Below are 20,925 nucleotides of genomic sequence, written 5' to 3' on the forward strand. Positions count from 1 at the left end.
CGTGAAATAGAAACAAGTGCTCATAGCACATTTGTTCACCATGTATGACAGAATGTTGAGATTGATTTGGATTTCCATACATGGTGGTTTTCCAATAAGTAATCAATTCTTCATGAAAAATATCTTATCTACACTTTTCAATGATACTTTCTTATTTGTTAAATCATATGTTCAAGGATTAAGCTTGTTATAATGGAAATGGAATTTTCTTCAAGCAAAATGTACATATAATTTCTGAATAAATAATATTCATCTATTTCTAAGACCAAGATAATACTCTACGACAACATACTCTCTAGTAAATAAGCACGTAGTCGGACCTCAAAGGTAACTGTTCAAGATGCTGGAAATCTGCAAGACCACTCTACTGTTTCATTATTACAACCAAAATTAGGTATATTTTCCAGGCCATTCATCCATTTTGAAAATAGCATGTTAGCAGTGAGTCTATCTATACTTCTGCACTCAGTTAGGTTTAAAGTGCTGTTTGTCCATTTTTCCTGTTCGTAGCCAACAATTATAGGACAATACAAAATAATTTCTGTACTTCCATCAATTGTGAAACATTTCCAATACGTCACATATTTGCAAGAAAATCTTACCGGTTATCATATTAAAAAAGAAGCTCAAAGCTATATCATTCTTTTTAAAACCCAAACATTTGAGGTCAGGGACATGGCAGTCCAAGTGTAGACATTGTACTACTGAATGGAGGGTACGGGTGGGACTCGACTCTGGGCACCCCCAGTTTCACCGGAGCTGTGTAATTTTTTGGGTACCAGAATGCCCTGGAAAACCACAGGTAGCACAAGGAACGGATCTGGTCCCCTTGCTATGATGTGTAAATTTCACACACCTTTGGGTTTAGTACCAGGTTAACTTAACCATCCCCCATCAAACCAAACTTTGGCTTTACAACTGTGTTTATGGTTTTTTTATAAAAGAGGTCAACTCATTTAGCCCAGTATATTAATTTCTCACATTCAGTCTGCAGATTAGAAATGTCCTAATTGTCAATGGTTAAGCCAAAGATTGAAATTCACACATCGAAACCCACTTTTACTTCAGGCTCAGCAGTGTACCAAAAGCTTATGTTTTTTTAATATAACCATGTGAATGATCTATATATAAGAAAATTCTTAAAATTGTAAGTATAACATATTAGTTAGAATCAATTTTTGAATTTCAGATGATCTTTGCATCTTAAGGAACAAAGAAACATAAGAATTAATATCATAACACCCATATTCCCACCAAGAATGTTTACCTAAGATCTCTCGTTTCCTCACAAGACATGAGCCACCCTGGCCATCCAATCAGCAACAATGCAGAGAAAAAACATCCAAAGTAAAGATGATTTTTATTTAATTACAACTACCTCTCCTTGGATTCAGAAAATATCAGTTACACTTCCAATTCACATTAATTTCATGCCCTCAGAATATTCAGGATGCCTAGTCCAAATTCCATTACAATTAGATTGGACAAGCAACTTTTACTTCAAGTTTCAGCATTCATGTTTGGTTAATTGTCAAAAAAGTATGTCAACTACATAAACATTCTAAGAATTTGTAATGCATCTGCCAAACAGGCAGAACAATTAAGATTTTTTCATGAGCAAATGTTAAAGACAACCCATAAAATCATATTTATGAACTAATGTTTAACTCTCTTGCTTCTTTAAGCAGCCATTTCATATTTTATCCAACCATGAAGGTCAGATGGCAAAGGGTAAATATTATTTTTAGGGAGACTCCAAAACAACCATGGAAGTACCACTAACTCATGCTGCTATGTTACATAGCCCGTACAACCTCACAGTAAGCACACATCAAGGGAGAAGAGCACAAACTTACATATTTCATACATCCCAGTGAAATAATAAACAGTGGATGGGTATATGAGTCATAAACTTAATTCCAAGGTAACTAATTCAATGCATGTATTTTGTAGGGAATAAGCTGAGATCAAGTGGACACCAGAAAAACGATAAACATGGCTACTCAGCAGAACATTTAACAATTACTTCATCATACAATGTGAAAGCACACATAAAAGGAAGCTAATATATAAACAATATAGAAATAAGATTGAAAGTGAAATAAAAAATACAACCTTAATGTGATAATAATAGAAGATACTTTTAACAAATACCACAGTGTTTGTCAGTAGTTCAAAGATAATAAATCCAGAACACTATTTTCAATAATGAATTATTTTCTGGCTTATCTATTCAATCAATGAGTATTTACGCATGAATACTGACATTTCAGCACATATAACAGTCAATCAAGGGCTCAATTTTAATGAAGACTCAAAACAAATCCCTATACACCAAAATAAATATTACAATTAGGGGAACTGCAAAACTTTGTTCCTCCAGTGGAACAACAAATGTAACAAAACATGTATATACACAACACATGTTCCACTGTCAAATGAAGAAGTACCTCAAGACAGGTGTACTCATAGGAACAATAAATGTAGCATAATAGCCCTGTCCACACAGAAAATGCATTCTAATCCAAGTTTAAAGTTGAGTATTGAAACATTTAGCACTTCACCTTTTGATTTTCAAATTCTGAAAGTACCACTGAGGAACAGCTAGGTACCTTTATGCAATTGCAGAAAAAAGAAATTATTAAAATAGGTAACTGCAAGAGATTCCTGAATAGTGCATGACATTGCATTCACGTAAGTGTTCTAATTAGCATCAACTGATATTAATAGCTATGAGATTCCATCACATTTAATATTTTCTTCCATTTCAGCTATGCGCACACATTTTAAATTATAAAATATTCTTTAGAAAATAATATGGAAGATATAAACATATGACTGAAGCATATTTAATGAATACTGTAGTTACACACTGGTTATCATTACTTCTACTATAGTTACCAACCTGAAGGTTGGCTTTGACACGTCTGAGCAGTGATCACTGTAAACTTGAAGGCATTTGAAATTCACATTTTAGGATATTGGGACCATTTCTCACCATAATGCCACCATGGAATTCAATGAGACTTGGAATTTTTAGATGGGATTGTCTGAGATCATCACCTAGGATCCTTCGACTGAAGGGAGTATTGTATTCATCTACTAGTCTTAGGGTCCCTAGTAAAAAAACCTGGGCCATGCCTTTGCACAAAACCATCTAAAAGCCCAGTGCTGCCATTTTATATTTACTAGAATTTGGTAGAAGACCAAATGGTGACGCAGGATAGAACTGGCCCCTTCTGCAAAGTTCAAGTGCCTCCAGTCTTCAGTTAATTGTGAAACCTACCAACACCCACCAAAACAAATCTTCAGATTAATTCCTGTGGATGGGTGGAATCACTGGGTAGAAAACTAAAAAATTTCAGTATTCACCAATATTTTTAATTTTTATGCATATATACTTTTATATACATCAATATGGACTCCACAATTTCCATTTCAACAAAAACAAACAAGGCAACATTCAGAATTTAGAATATGTAATGCTCTAATTCTATATATTGAATCTGGATACATTAAGGGAGCCAGAGATACCATCTGTTTTCTCCAGAAAGCTGATCTTAAAAGACAAAAATTTGACAATTACAGTGAATCCCCAACTTACATAGTTAGTTCTCTCTGCAGATACTTATGTTTTAAAGATTAAATTTATCAACTGAATGTTTATGTGGCCCATACACCCTGCTTTCTCAAATTCACATTTTTTGTAAAACGAAAATAATAAGTCACTTTATCAGTGATAAACCACTAGTTACCAAAAACTCCATTACAAAAGATAAGAACCAATGAAATATGGTTTCAAAAAATTCACAAAATTGAAAGCAAAAGATCCGGCACTTGGATATTGAAATATTATCTTGATGAGAAGATGCCTTGAGAATATTTGTCAAATTCAAGAACATAGGATACATATTGCAAGCATTAATTAGAGCTGAAGTCATGGTTTGAAACTTCATCACCTATTAGATGACGGCTGATGAAATTTCTAACCATAACCATTTATAATGTCAGTTAAAGCATTATCCCTACAATTCCAAGTGGATAATGCACTACTTTTAAGCACTTGCATTTAACTCTAAAAATAAATGAAAGGAACTTTTATAAGCCCTTTGTTGTAGTTATTGATTCAAATTCTTCAGCCCTTTCTCCCATTAGCATCTAAAACGGGAAAAAATCAATGCATGTGTTTTGTCATTTATCATTCATTTCAAATGTTAAAAACTAACATGACCAATCATAAGCAATTTCATTCCCTTAAGAAAAATGTGGTTTCCAATACATTGTTTTTCAAATAAAAAGTTTTACATTCAATATTGGTGAAGATTTTGTTTTCGTTAGTCCATCCTGCATGATGTTCCTTAAAATGCAAGTAACACAAACTTTTTGGAGCCTGTCAAAATAAATGTGGCTTCTACATAAAAATTCAATTTTTATTGATACAAAACAATAAGTTTTGAAGTATATTCATGACCATGTGTATCTGCATAAGCGTGTAAGCCAGGGACACCTGTACTAATTCCTGAATTAAGTTATACGGAATTGGTGTTCTATAATGGTTTTAAGTATATGGATTCCTTTCTTTAAGTACAAACACAAAGACCCAATATTTAAAAAACATGAAAACAGATCTATGGCTACATTCACATATCACATTTAAAGAATTGGTTGATGCCACACAATTTTTCCTTTGAGGCACCCAGACACAAGAAGGCAATGAGTAGGGGAAAATTTGGTGCTGACCACTATATCATTATGACAGATGTTAGTGGCCAGCTCATGCAATTTAATTGGTGGATTTGGAGGAACAACTGTGGACAACTCTGAGCATTCAGGAGAGAAAGCCAACAAACGTACCCCTAAACCATATGGAGAACACACAAGCCGACCTCCAGCTCCAAAGCACAGTTCTTTAATGAAACCCCGACCAACATTAGGTTCTTCACAATAATGAGTAAGCCGATTGACATTTTTGTGTATTTTTGTCTCAGTTGGTGGGACCACTTCCAGACCAGGATCAGAAAATCCCCTAAATTCAAATTCTTCCATGATTTCATCACTGTTGCCCGATTCATCTGGCATCATTCGATGACCAAATTGACGATTTGTCCTAGCAGCTCTACTCGGGGAAGATTCTGGTGGGCTGCTGTTTACACCAGCAGATGAGCTGTGCGCCTGCACTACAACCCTACTGGGGGCTATTCCTCTACCAGATCGTCCCATTGGTCCTAACTCAATTGCACCAGCATTGGGTCTACTGAAGGTCCATCGTGCATCCCAAGTATTTCTACCCCTATTTTCCCTTAACATTCTTGCATCCCTAATGGCCAAAACTGCTTCCCACACATCTGAAGAAGGTATGCTCTGACTGGATTCCAGGTAATGGTTGGGATTCACAGACAGTCTAGGACGTCTTGTGGTGGCGGTATCTCTAGAAGAAGGTCTTGATGGGCCAGCAAAGGTTGAGTGCAAATGGGGGCAGAAGGGAAACATAGGGACAGCATCTCTTGATCTAGGATAATGCTGATTTGGTAGCGTAGGTCTGGAACTAGCTGAGGCTCTGTAAACAAGTAGACTAGATGAGTTAACAGGCCTCCCTACTTGACTGAAACCACATTCACCAATGGGGCCTGTTTCTTTTTTTGTTTCTTGTTCAACGGAGTCTGATTCCTCCTCATCACTTTCAGGATCCCTTTCTTGTATATCATGCACACAACTCCACTGGAAAGAATAAAGAAGAGAAAATATAAATTATGGAGCTGTAAACAAACTAGGCATTACCATAAGTTCATAAAATCATGATTTCTTACTGAGACCTGATTCACACATCATAAAATTCACCATTAAAAAGTACAGAAAAAATTGCAGGCTTGTTTTCATCAGCATGTTTATATTATTTCTCACTTAACTGCCAGGGTTTATGTGAAATTTTGACTAAAATCTAAAAAATCTATATTGCATTCCTCTATTTGCATTAAAATGTTTAAGAACAATTTCATTCATGCAGTGTTTTAAAATATCCTTGATTATTCCTTATGCCAAAAGCAGCCGTGTAGACTGCTGTCCAACAAATACAATGATGTCAAGAATCCAAATGCACCAGAAGGCACTCTCATCCTTGGTAACTTCAAAAGAACACCTTGAGGAGTTGCATTGCAGGAAATTTCATGTTGTCTTTTTTTTACAGAGATTGTAAACATAACATACGTAAGAGTAAATGTAGACAGAGATAAAATCTCTGATAAAGCTCTCACAATTTATTTTTTGGACTCAAATTATTTTTGAGTTTTGACACCATCATCCAGTTTGAAGAAACAAGCTAGAAGACTGCATTAATAAGTATTTTAGACCACATTGATCTTGACTGTTCAATGGCAAGATTCAGTCTCATATTTGATTAGATAGCATCCTGAGAGCAGGGCGATCACCAATGGATGAAGAACTGAGATCTAGCATGGGTTGACGAGAATTGTAGACCGCAAAGTTCAAAAGGCAAGTTATCTTGTTCGTGGAAGAAAATGGGAACAGATGAGCAGCTCCAAGATTTGTAGCAAACCAGTGCGGTGTAAAACAATGGCATCAGAAAAAGATCGATTTTTAGGAATGCAAGTCTTCGTGAAAGAAGTTCACTAGGCCACAATATGGAAGATCCATGAGTTCAACGCAGAAGTGTTGCAATAATTTGACATGAGGCAGAAAGGCAGATTTTTTGTGAGCTATCACCAACTGCGACAAGAAGCCAAAAACAAAGTAAGATCTTTGGGTATCCCCACACATAATTTTGCGCCAGTCAAGGATCGGTATTACGATTCATGCAACGAACAGGGCTAGCATTGCGGCAGCAAACATCGATTAGTCAGAAACTCCCGGCAGACTTCGAACACAAATTAGTGTTAATTAAAAATAGCAATTTTCCACAAAAATAAAATTTAATGCGACCGGTTTCAATGTTACTACATCATCATCAGGTGATAGTTAAACCTCAGAGTCCAGTATATATATGATTAAAGGCAAGTAAGGGGAGGGTGGAGGAAAAGAGGGGAAGAGGGGGGAAGGTGGAAGGCAGAATGGGTGATGATGATGATGTAGTAACATTGAAACCGGTCGCATTAAATTTTATTTTTGTGGAAAATTGCTATTTTTAATTAATCATGATATTCCACCATATCACGCCTGAAACGTCTCTTTTTACAAATTAGTGTCTTAGCATAAACACAAACACCTTCGAAAGGAAGGGAATTTCATGCTGGGGTAGATGGCTAATGCAGACGAGATGGCAATTTACTTAGATATGCCACCTAAGTACATGCTTGAGAGAAATGGGGTCAAAGAAGTTCTTCTGAAGACAACAGGGCATGAAAAACTACAAGTGACAGTAATGTTGGTCACTACAAGTGAGTGATGTTGGTCACTACATCTGACGGTTGTAAGTTGCCATCATTTCTTATGTTAAGAAAAAAAACGATCCAGAATGGATGGGTGTTCCCAAAAGATGTCATCGTTCAAGCCCAAGAAAAAGGCTGGATGACAGAAGACTGACTGGTTAAACACCGCGTGGGAATGCAGACCAGGTGCCTGTTTGAATCAGCTCTCTATGCTTGCACTGGACTTTTTCCTTCGCCATCTTACCAATGTCATGAAAGATAAAATCAGAATGATGAAGTCAGAACTTGCGGTCATTCCTGTGGGAATGACATCTGTTTTGCAACTGATGGAAGTTGGTGATAATAAGCCATTCAAGAACTGACTTTGAAAACAGTACACTTCATGGTTGTCTGCACCTGAACATGAGTTAACTTCTAACAGAAAAAATCAAATGAGCTTCTCCTCACAAAGTTGCACGATGGGCTTCTGCGGCTTGGAGAACCCTTTCCAAGGAAATATCGTGAAGACTTTCAAGAAGTGCTATATCAGGAACAAGATGGATGGCATTGAAGATGACGTCCTTCGGGAGATGGATGATGAAAGTACATCTGTATTTTCAATACCCGTAGGTTTTTACCTGGTCTGTCCCTTCCTCAAGCTTCACAACACACGTTTGCATACATATTTACTCTGTTCAGATGCTGAAAGGGAGTAAAGTGATTTCGTCTAGCACCTCAGATAGACGATTAAGGAGGTTAACTAACATTGCATCGAAACAATGAATCGAAGCAACCTCAACAATGACATTACCTTGTACTAAATTTTCCATTAATGTGCTATAGCTATAGTTCCTTTTGCAATCAAAAACTAAGACATGCTTCATTTCCTTTAAGCCTCCTTGTAATAAGCTTACACGTGTACTGGCACAGCGCTGTGACGTCCGGGAGTAACACAGTGCAATTGTGCAGGTTGCATATGTCATCTCTCACCCATTCTTACATCCGATCTTAGCCTGAGAATTTAAGATGCTCACCATTCCAAGACTCACCCCGATTTTTTTTAGGGAAGACATACTTAAAAAGGTGCGTCTTAGATTCGAAGAAATATAGTATATATATGAAGCTCAAATCCATCACTCAAAAGATAGAAAACATTCTATATTAAAATTGAAACCAATAAAATTAATAATAAGGCTTCACAAAAAAATGAGCAAAAACAAAACATAATAATCTGAAAAATTATAACTCAGGCAACATAGTAATTGAAAACTTTGCAATCGCAACCAAAAACATCAGCACTGCATCACAATGCTTACTTCCATTTACCATGATAATATGACATCAGTCATCTGCACACTTTTTGCTCCACTTAAACATGATTATCTCATTAACTATTGGTCATCTACACCTAAAAGGAAGACATAAAGTGATCAGACAGTTAAGGGGACAATAACTACCAAATTTCCAGGAAAATTAGAGGTCTGAGGGCCTGCTCCTACCCTTGCTGGCCATGTAAAAAACTCCCACCCTAATTTTATGAATATATACCAAAACTTAATGATTTCTTTGTAACTGGTGATGGCATACTACAGTGAAATGTATTTTACCAATAAACATCTGTAGAAAAGTACTATTGCATCTTAGCTTTAATTTGAATGTTCACAACTCCCAAATTGTGAAGCCTGAGGCAGTTAAGTTTATTAATAATAATTATGTTAACAATATTAAATTTGAATAAGGTGGTATTTACATGCATTATACTGAAAACACTACTTCATCAGTAGATGACAATTTGGGCAGTATGGAAGGATCAGGTACCCATACATCCTTTTGGCATACTAAGCATGCAGTAATACAATAAAGCTAGAACCATGGTATCATTTAATTGTGCTTTCATGCCAATAGTGATAAACCAATGAACTAACTTCGAGGACCTCCTTCATCATGTCATTATTTATTATGAAAATCAATAAAAATAAGGATAATGCTTTACCTCCGAGCTTTCATCATTGCTGATATTGCGTGATAGCACTGACCAACCCTGAGGATGAACTTGCAAGGAAGACACAACCTCTGCATCATCATTAACAGGAAAATCAGTCACAAATTCAACTCTATTGCGTCGGCGCCAGCGAGAAAACAGGTGGTTGAAACGGACTGCCATTGGTATTGTTGCTTGAGAGAGTTGCATCAATCGGTACATGTTGGGCTGAAATTAAACACAGAAGCAATGTCAAAGAGCAGTAATATGGTACTAATAAAATGACAGGCACAACTGCATTCAATGTTTCTGTAATTTTACCCATTTAAGAGCCCACACTTCCATCCTTGATTCTAAATACCCCACTGAAGGTTATGGGAATTTCCGCCTTTTGGCTAAATGTCATTGGTTTTATCCAACCACAGGGAGAGTTGTTATGTTCCCATTTCATGTTATAATATTATGCGCATGGTACTATATGGCACATCGCCCCTCTGACTTATCATTTCCCTTCTCAATCCTAATTCAAGTTGTTCCTGTATGATAGGTTTTCCCTTTGTCATGAGCCTTCAATGGAACTTCAGATAGGTATAAAAAATGTTCACTATGAATCCCACATGAAAATATTGTTTTAATAAATAGTATTTACTTACAATAGGGCATTTAAATAATTGTCATCTTTGCATGGACCTATTATATATACAAAATGCATTTACCTAATTGTAGGAGTTCAAAAAGGAAATATTTATACTCATAAATAAAATGCATGCACACATGTCACCACAAAATTTGGATTTTGTATAATTGTCCTAAATGTCTATAGAAATAATATATTCCAAGAAACTGCAGGAGATGCCATGACAGTAGCTTTTAACGGAGTTATCCGCTAAATGTGCATTACAATGCAACAATTTCAGAGCGTAAAAATCATTCGACTGGGTGAAACACTCGAAAAGAGTAGCATAGAAATGGTATATGCGGTCTGTGCAATAAATGTGCAAACAGAAGCAATCTGGTGGCCATGATGTGTGGACTATAGCCCCACCCACTAGCGGCACAAGTCGCCTGAGACCCAATGAGCCGTCTGTACTTGGCGCATCATCAAGTTGTGCGTATGGTGCCAGTTATGTTAGTTTCTATTGTCCTTGTTTTTACTGTTTGTCAAAACTGGAAATTGACAAAATCACAGAGCAACGAATCAACATGAAGTTTTTGGGTGAAGTGCGGTAAAAGTTTTTAAATTTAAACGACATATGCGGACGCAGCCTGAAAAATGTGGAAATCATCCATTATTAATGTTCTACATGGATATGATATGATTCCACTGAGGAATCATTTGCAACAACTTTTCACAATTAGTGATAAGTCAGGGAATAATAGCACTAGATGACATTTTCCGGGTCAATTGGGAAATGTCTGTAAAGGCGGAATCCCCTAGCAGTGAATTCCTTATAATGAAAGGAGAAAACGTTGGGGAGGAAGATAACTGCATAACAGGCACTGGCTGAGCCCTCCCAGGGTTACCTGCCTCTCTATACACACTACATGGCATCCCTGACCACCCCAGTGAAAAGAAATGAACAAGCAACAACCTGACATACCTATCATGTACATCAGCAGAATTCTAGCCAAATGGATGACACATTTGGAGATTGTAAATACATTGTCAGATCAGATTCAACAGGTTGGCAAGATATATACCTCCTATACACAAGCTCCCATGCTCAATAAAATCCATAGTGCACCTCACTGTCATACTGCTTCATGAGACAGCATGACTAGGTAATTCTCTCTGAAACTAAGAATTTTGTAGAAATAATCATGCCTAATGTGGTCTCTCCTGAAGCTGGGTAAACCATATAGAAAAAATCTCTCAAGAGAGGAAAATTTTTACTATTTTCAAACAGGTCTTCCCCATGGGAACAATCCAAATGGTAATACATACAGCCAGATTCCTGGAAAACCTTATACACAATTTACCCCTCAAGCCAGTATAGGTATTTAAATGCTTGGTCTCCACTCGTGGCATTTAATTTTTTTTTTAATATCTCCCTGTTGCAGCATTGTTGGAAATAATTTCTATCTTTTTAAATATTTAATCTAAATATTTTTTTTATTTACCTTACATTAAATTGCTTATTCTACTCTGTAAAAATTTTACTTACGTTATATTTTATATTTTCACTCCTTTATTCGCCTTAAGTTCCGAACCTCCGTTCTAGAAGTTTTGTGTGATATAATTTGAAATAATCCTCTATATATAAGCCTGCTTTTCAATGAAGTGCCTCTCGACCAAACTTCCTCACTTGAACTTGCACTATCATATTCACTTCTCTTTCTCCGTCCAAATGTTCGACTAAATTCTCTATATTATCTTCACTCAAAAAAAGCTTATCCATCTTCGAATCCATTATGGGGGTTCATATACAAGGCGTTTTTACTTCTTTTTCTCAAAAGAGCAATCAAACAACTGAGACTATAGACGGTGGTGAGGCCTTTTGCCCTCGCAACTGTTATGACCAATATAAACAAAAAGAAAGAATGATGCACGAATGGTTCTAGAGAAATTAGATAGGGAGATCATATAAAGCAATAAAAACAGACAGAACATGAGGACAAAGCCTAAATGCAAAGAACTCACTTACCTCATAAGGAAAGACTTGTTAGATTTATCTTCCTTATAGAGTGCCTTTTCATGCAGCCGAAACAGAACGATTAGGAAGAATCATTATCTAAGAGGCCAAGGGCAACCATAGATATTAAAAAAATTTGATGGCGCCGCAGAAAAAATTCAAAACCGAGAAAGTTGAGTGGGGGATGTATGGAGATCCATGACTGAGACCTGCCGACTGTGCCTTACCGCGTACTGAGAACCACACCAAGGGGTTAATTTACCCTGCTTGAGGCATTACGCAATCTTTTCCTGCCTATCCTTCAAGCCCTTCATGTTGTCTTAAACCCTCAACAAACACTTCTTAACCTTCCCATCAGAAAAATTGCATGAAATAATACCAAAAATGACTTCATTCAATAAGAATATTGATATACTAGCAACTCTCAGGTAAAACTGAAGATCTGGCTGACTTTCCTAGTATGTTTTATCCTATTATTTAAAGACAGTGATGTGATTCAAGAAGTTAGGCCACCATTTACTTCCCCTTATGCTCAAAAAGAGCTACTTAATAAAAAATGTATGGACAACACCATAACTTTTCCACTACTACCCACTGAAAGTCGTATTTCCCAATGGTAAAAAAAATCTAGTGTGTAACCATTAGTCTTCTAAATCACAGGCATACGATGCATGAACGTACCTATTGACAGCAGTGCTTCCAGATTTATTATAAAGCAGTCTGTAGTTAGTTTTCCATTGCATAGACATCAACAACATGACTCTTTTAGTTGTAATCTACAGTGAGATACCATGCGCTCAACTTACTCAATTTATTTACAACATTGGCAGAATCAGGATTGCTATGTACTTTAAATACACAAATCTACCCATTAATTCCTCTTAAAGTATTCTGCTACCTTTCATGAAACTTAAATCAAAAATATACCTTATCATTTACGGGAAAGTCTTCAGGGTGTGTCATTTACATTTTTTGGAGAGATTGAAGCTAGGAGAAGCAGTTTCAAGATCTGTACGATCAATATTCACATTCAATTAATTTTTAAGGCCAACTGAGGGTGAGTCATCACAGGGGATGTACTAGAAATCACTACCATATGTAAATGGAAACATAAATAAGCACAAAACCTTTGAGAAAAATCATGTGCCTTTAAAGAAGCTTCAGAGCATTCAAATTCACCCCACATACTTTACTTTATTCCACACGCACACGTTTTCATGCAGTTTTTTACCCAAAAGTCACACTCCCGCATATATGTGCAACCAACTCCAAAAATGTCTACCTAGCTGCTCATGGAATGCTTGTCTACTATATTCTAAAAAGACATGCCATGATCCTCATCGACATCTTAAGTTTCATATCTCTTTTACAATCGGTAGTTCTTCGTGATAATAAACATCAAGGGATTGTTTATTAGGAGTAAGTTTATCATTAACTAAAACTTTTGATGAGGGTTGTCATCACCACTAGTATAGATAATCGTCTAGAATAATAGAATCATTAGTGGGATTGCTGACGTCAAAAGTGACACATTAGCATTATTTACATTATCTGCATTTAAATCTGATACATTTTCACTGGAAGTTACAGATTCATATATAGATTCATTCACTGAAAAAGCATTAGGGAGTTAAACATGAAAAACTTTGAAGAAATAAGCCATTTTAGTTGCTAAAAATGAAAGCATGTGCTTTAGGGTGCTCTCAGTGGACATGTCTATTACCACATTTGTATAATTTCCATTTCATTAAACAAAAACCAAGCATTATTACAATAAATTCCAGAATTTGTTCCTCCTTTTTAAATTATTCTTTTGCTGCAAGGCAATATTTGTGCATCTGAATTATTAAAATAACAATCAAATACTAGCTAAGTATTATAGAGGCTACATGAAACATCTTTTTTTGTAACATAAATACTAGTCAGTATTCTTAATATTAATTTGATGCAGTTTTCCACCAAATGTTTCCATTGACTAACCACCTCCCAACACATTTCTTCTCTTCGAAGTCTGCTGTCATTTGTTTTACCGATTTCATTAAGGGTTGTTTTCCATAGTATTTCCTGCACACTTTTCCCTTGAGGACTGCCTCCTTCCATTAATTGTGTCTTAAGCTCTTTCTGACATAAGTATCCTTCCTTTAAGCCAGAATGACATTAAGCTTTTTAATGCAACAATTTCAGAGCGTAAAAATCATTCGCCTTGACTGGGACTCGAACCCAGATCCCTCAATATCCGGTCGAGTGCTTTAGCCACTTAAGCTACCGAGGCGTCCTCTTAAACTCTGAAATTTTGGGGCTTTTAAAGGAACTAGATGTTATGACGAAATACCGTACATACAATGTCACATGCATTCGTAGTCGTGCGCGAGGCGCCACTGTCCACGAGGTTAAAAGCCAACTTTAAACACGTATGGTGTTTTCCCTTTGACAAATTCCGAAGAAACTGCGGGAGATGCCGCAACAGTAACTTTTAACGGAGTCATCCGCTAATGTGCATTTTAATGCAACAATTTCAGAGCGTAAAAATCATTCGCCTTGACTGGGACTCGAACCCAGATCCCTCAATATCCGGTCGAGTGCTTTAGCCACTTAAGCTACCGAGGCGTCCTCTTAAACTCTGAAATTTTAATCCGAAATACCGTACATTGTATGTACGGTATTTCGTCATAACATCTAGTTCCTTTAAAAGCCCCAAAATTTCAGAGTTTAAGAGGACGCCTCGGTAGCTTAAGTGGCTAAAGCACTCGACCGGATATTGAGGGATCTGGGTTCGAGTCCCAGTCAAGGCGAATGATTTTTACGCTCTGAAATTGTTGCATTAAAATGCACATTAGCGGATGACTCCGTTAAAAGTTACTGTTGTGGCATCTCCCGCAGTTTCTTCGGAATTTGTCAAAGGGAAAACACCATACGTGTTTAAAGTTGGCTTTTAACCTCGTGGACAGTGGCGCCTCGCGCACGACTACGAATGCATGTGACATTGTATGTACGGTATTTCGTCATAACATCTAATTCCTTTAAAAGCCCCAAAATTTCAGAGTTTAAGAGGACGCCTCGGTAGCTTAAGTGGCTAAAGCACTCGACCGGATATTGAGGGATCTGGGTTCGAGTCCCAGTCAAGGCGAATGATTTTTACGCTCTGAAATTGTTGCATTAAAATGCACATTAGCGGATGACTCCGTTAAAAGTTACTGTTGCGGCATCTCCCGCAGTTTCTTCGGAATTTGTCAAAGGGAAAACACCATACGTGTTTAAAGTTGGCTTTTAACCTCGTGGACAGTGGCGCCTCGCGCACGACTACGAATGCATGTGACATTGTATGTACGGTATTTCGTCATAACATCTAGTTCCTTTAAAAGCCCCAAAATTTCAGAGTTTAAGAGGACGCCTCGGTAGCTTAAGTGGCTAAAGCACTCGACCGGATATTGAGGGATCTGGGTTCGAGTCCCAGTCAAGGCGAATGATTTTTACGCTCTGAAATTGTTGCATTAAAATGCACATTAGCGGATGACTCCGTTAAAAGTTACTGTTGCGGCATCTCCCGCAGTTTCTTCGGAATTTGTCAAAGGGAAAACACCATACGTGTTTAAAGTTGGCTTTTAACCTCGTGGACAGTGGCGCCTCGCGCACGACTACGAATGCATGTGACATTGTATGTACGGTATTTCGTCATAACATCTAGTTCCTTTAAAAGCCCCAAAATTTCAGAGTTTAAGAGGACGCCTCGGTAGCTTAAGTGGCTAAAGCACTCGACCGGATATTGAGGGATCTGGGTTCGAGTCCCAGTCAAGGCGAATGATTTTTACGCTCTGAAATTGTTGCATTAAAATGCACATTAGCGGATGACTCCGTTAAAAGTTACTGTTGCGGCATCTCCCGCAGTTTCTTCGGAATTTGACATTAAGCTTCTTTATTCTGAAATTCTGTTCCCTTAATTTGCAATATATGCACACTTCTTTTACATCAGCATTTAAATGTTGATGTTTAAAAATGTTGATCTGATCTTCATCATTCTTCAGTAAAATCATTTTCACAATTCCACCCCTGTCATTTACTCTGCATCACCACTATATAGAAGGACACTTCAAGTATATAATTTAATATATTGTTTCCTGATTGTGCTGCAAGCTGTTAGAGCTCCCTTCTAGTAAACTGCCTTATTTTTTATGGGCTATCATAATTTATTTTACTCTCAAGTATTTCAGTCCCCACTTAAGCATCTTCATTGCCTTCTCATCTTTCGCTGTATGGGATTCACTTTTAACTATGATCTGGCACATATAACCCTCATATATCTTACTTCTGACCTTTTCACATGCTCCCTTTTTTACTCTTGAACAACTCATTATTTCCCGTCAATAATGTATCATTCTTCAGTGCATTTAGCAGGTTTTAAGACAGATATATCTACATTTTAATTTCAATATGAAGAATTTCCACCAAGTGATGCCAGAAACTGTTTTATTTAGCAATAACATTGTTTAATGTGTGCTAACAACACGTGAAAATGACTTCATTTCACTTTCAGAGTTAAAAATTCTTGCAAGTAACATTACTTCTAAAAATAGAATAAGTGAGGTGCATTTCAATATCCTGTGATCTTAAAATTTGCAAAACAAATCATGAAGAATCTCCCAGAAAATGCTATGATGCTGGTTAGCAAAAACACAATGTAAAATGACAATGCATTAAGGGCATATAACCTCTGATTATAAAAGAAGGGATTTTGTAAGTATTATTAATCTTAAACGTGGATTATCACACACATTGCACTTGATGTTTATGAGATATAACAATTTACTAATAGCTTCTTGTCTTTCAAAAATATCCATTCAGAAAATAAATCCCAAGGAAAATTTCCATCAAATACTATGTGATTACAATCTCATGCATTAACTAGTATAAATACACAAATCTGGTGAAATTACAGTCACTGGATGTGCTAATATATCAAATATCTATACTTGATGTCAATGACTGATCATTAACTACTTGATTTGCCACACAATAAGGATATTTAACAAACAACTAGTAATCCTAAATTGAGATGATTTACTAAATCCAGCAAAGAGGCTGAATACTTATTATTAAGTTCCTAGAAACTGCAGGAGATGCCACAACAGTAACTTTTAACAGAGTCATCCGCTAAAATGAATTTCAATGCAACAATTTCAGAGTAAAAAAATCATTTGCATTATCTTAGAATTATGGTTTACCAAATGTGAGGAGAGTGAACCGAGTATTTTAGCCACTGTAATTCATAATGATATCAGGTTTTTATTCGCAGCAATCTCTTAAATATGTCAAGCATATTTATTTGTAACATCTTTTCAATAAAGGTTTATTTCAACAGTATGCTACTAGTATCTGCTGCAACCAATTTATCAGTTATGATACCCCAACTAAACTTCACATGCAACGGCATGCAAAACTTTTGTGAATGTGAATTTTTTTATTCGAGCAGAAGTAATTGTACATGCATCCATTAAATACCACTATACTTTTTCCCATTCATTAAATGCATCTATTCTTTTTCATACTCATTTATTTGTTCACAGGAATATTTTATAATTTCTGTTGATCATTCATCAAAATGAGCAATGGGACAAAAAGAAAAATGCATAGTTAATCCCGAATTTAAATGTGTAGATATGGTTATGCACATATGCTTTTAATTCAAAACATTATTGTCCCTGCTTAAAATTGTCCACCAATAAAGTACACTTTTAAAGCAATCAAATCATCATGTCCCGTCCCTTGAGGATTATTATGATAACTGTTTTCTATAATGTGCACTTATCAGGCAACAATCTTATTTTGACAGATTGCTATTTTACGGGGCTGGGATAGTTGAAAGGTACAATACTGGGAATCTTATCAGACTTTCCAAGTTCAATTTCAGGTGATGCCTCTTGAGTCCTCTCAACTTCACCCAAGCAATGTGATTTTTTGGTCAATATCGAACCCCTACCATGTTGCGAGCTTTTCACACACTGTATGGTTTAGCACCAGGTGAGCTCCATCCTCACCTATCAAACTGACTTTTAGGGTGATTACTGCTGTGGTGGTAATTGTTAAAAGTAGCCTTTTTATGCTGCAGCCAACAAAGTATTTCCACCACTGAAAACTTAATTAAACAAAAAGACTAATATATTCCAAAGTAATGTGGGGGCCAAAATTCTCAAGCACTCTTACTAATTTAAGTAGCTTAGCTTTTTACTGTATCTTTATGTTCTTTCCATGAATAACACAAATTGTTATAAAACAGATTTATATTCAATTATTGAGCAGTATCTTGTGACAATCACATTTGAAAAATATACTGCATATGTGTATTTTTTAAATCCATGTGATGCATATTGGAAATGAAAAATAGTAACTTTGTGATTCCCCAGAAAAATTTTTGTGGAGACGACCCGGGCTTCGACGTTCAACGTCATCTTCAGGTGACAACTCTGGCACACATCCATTTATATATATTACACTGCGGCAGGGGCAGATGGTATGGGTAGGGGCGAGTGTAATATATACAGATGCATGTCCGTCAGAGTGGTCACCTGATGATGATGCTGAGCGTTGAAACCCGGGTCATCTCATAATAAAAATTTTTAAGTGGAATCACAAAGTTACTATTTTTCATTTCCAACATGAATTGATTCCATTAAGTTACGCCGGAAACCATCGATTCTATATGATGAACCTAAATTATCATTTTGGCAATAGTATACGCAAGATGAATAAAAACTTGAAAGGATGTCAGAGAGGAGAGGGATGCATAAACCTACCATATCAGAAAACAGTTGGGACTAAAATGGACAAAAACTTGTTCGATTAATTTTTAAGTCTCTCAAATAGGCCACCTCAGCATCAAACTTTAAATGCAGCCTGAAAGTTCAAATTTCCATACTTGACTTTTCAACGTCATTCACCGCAATAATATGTTTCAGGAACTTAATTATTGACAATCATAAATGTGCACATTTGAACAGAAAAGCTACATTACCTTGAATCCATAGAGATCAAATGGCAGATTGTGAAGATCAAGTTCGTGTATGATAATTAGATAACCACCGGTGGTACATATAATCATTTTGGTGGCATCAGGATTCAAACGTGTTCTCATCAGGCCATTTGTATGAAACACGCGGTTATATAGGAAGCCACTTTCAGTATAGCTGAAAAGTAACAGAACTATTACAAAAGTATTTCATTAACATTTCACGAAGTAGTATTAAAAAGCAATGAATATCATTAGGGAAAACAGAAGGTGCTCCACTCAATCGCAAGTGAATTCAAAATTTCTCCCAAATGTCTCTTTTAAATGCTTAGTAACTTTAAATTACAAGAATATATTTTCTGTCTCAAAGTACTAAAATATTTCCGGTCTCAATATAAATGGTATGAGCTGCATTTATTAGCTGACAACTCATGCATGTCATAGTGGTAATAACCATAACAAAATGATGGGGAAGTTTTATTGAATCAAAAAGGGAATGAAAACATTACCGCATGCATGCAACGTACCTGTTAATGTCCCATGTGTATATGGAGCCATCAAACCCAGACGTTACAAGGAGATCCTCTCGAGCAGAAAACTCAATATTTTTCACCCAATTTGAGTGACCATAGAGAGTACGTATGCGTGATTTCAAATTGCGGGCATCCCACAGAGCAACTGTGCTGTCATCGCTACAAGTCGCAAAAACTCGGGAATCAAGGAATCTAGAAAATCGAAAAATCATACGAAAAGATGATTTTCAATACAATAAAATCATTTGTCATTGATACACAGTTCCGCCAATCCCTGAGTCTATCCAGCTCTCCCAATTTGACCCATTCCCAATCTGGGCTCTAATATCAACTCCCAATAAACTCGAGCACCAAAAATACTACCTTATGAATAAATAGTTTGGCTTGGTCCAAGTTTATATTGTCAACATCTTGGACTGACATTGCTGAAAAATTTATTTTTGCCACATGAAGTCATAGTTCCAGGATATGTAAAAGGACAATGAAAGAACATTTCATGTTACCTGACACAGTTCACGCAATCACGATGTGCATTGTTAATGCTATGTATAAGACGGCGGCATAATGGATCAAACATTAAAATGCTTTTCTTTTCACAAGCAGCCACCAACAGAGATCTGAAATAAAACAAATTTGTTAACATCGAACAGTGGTCAAATAACTACGCAAAAAATGATGTTAACTATATTAACTAATTGAAGTCTAAGGAAGCTCATCATTTTGTTAGATAAATGGGAAAGTCATACCCATCTTGGGAAAATTCGAGGTTGAAAACACCTCCATGGTCGCGATGTCTAAGTTCGTCTGAGTGGTTCCAAGAAGTACATGGCAAGATAGCTGAAAGTAACTTTTTGGAAAATTTATCCTCAAAACCAATTGCCTTTTTATGCCCCAATTCCCTCTGTCTCAAAGAATTCTGAATAGAAAACTTATTTTGCAGACTTCTATACACGGGCATGGCAACTACTAATTCGATTATTAGAAAGCCTTCTTGCAACACCTGCTTTCAATATGAGAGCCAATTAACAGCTCACTCCTATGAAAATGTATGTCCTAAACTCTCCGATAAAAAAATTCGAAGAATTTAAATTAACCACAACATACATGAAAAGTATATACCCATTCTGTCGAAGTCGAATTGCTCTATCGAACGATTGTGGTATCGTCTAAAAATATCGATTGAAAATTACTATCGATAGAGAATTTGTGGCGTACTCTTTAAAGTAGCACTACCAGAATCAACGAGGAACCTGAAATGTTCATGATGTTTTTATCTTCTCGATTTATTTACATTATACACCAAGATTTTTCTAAATTTTAATTCTTATCGAGTTATTCAGCTTTATAAGATTTAATATGGACTAATATCCTCGAAATAAATCATACTGTTCTGTCGATCGTGGAATTTCATCCTCTT

At 36.3% G+C, this 20,925-nt stretch overlaps 1 protein-coding gene across 1 annotated transcript; it reads right to left on the minus strand.

Moving 5' to 3' along the window:
- Positions 1-1,381: 1,381 nt before the first annotated feature.
- LOC139687760 (DDB1- and CUL4-associated factor 10 homolog) lies at positions 1,382-20,623 on the minus strand. Its single transcript, XM_071585040.1, has 6 exons — positions 20,255-20,623; positions 20,012-20,125; positions 19,503-19,700; positions 18,982-19,153; positions 9,355-9,570; positions 1,382-5,718 (listed from the first exon to the last, which is right to left on the minus strand). Exons 1-6 carry the CDS (start codon positions 20,464-20,466, stop codon positions 4,654-4,656), a joined length of 1,977 nt encoding a protein of 658 aa, XP_071441141.1. The 5' UTR covers positions 20,467-20,623; the 3' UTR covers positions 1,382-4,653.
- Positions 20,624-20,925: the final 302 nt, after the last annotated feature.

This window comes from Hetaerina americana, unplaced genomic scaffold, assembly GCF_022747635.1.
Source record: "Hetaerina americana unplaced genomic scaffold, ioHetAmer1.1.p SCAF_2, whole genome shotgun sequence".
Classification (NCBI taxonomy): domain Eukaryota; kingdom Metazoa; phylum Arthropoda; class Insecta; order Odonata; family Calopterygidae; genus Hetaerina; species Hetaerina americana.

Bases quoted from the DNA above. Each gene is read 5' to 3' on its own strand.
- LOC139687760 (XM_071585040.1), bottom strand. From the start codon at position 20,466: ATGCCCGTGTATAGAAGTCTGCAAAATAAGTTTTCTATTCAGAATTCT. The intron at 19,701-20,011 runs GTAACATGAAAT...TCGATTTTCTAG, and splicing joins GATTGCGTGAACTGTGTCAG to ATTCCTTGATTCCCGAGTTT. The intron at 9,571-18,981 runs GTAATGTAGCTT...GTTTAATTTCAG, and splicing joins TTGATCTCTATGGATTCAAG to CCCAACATGTACCGATTGAT.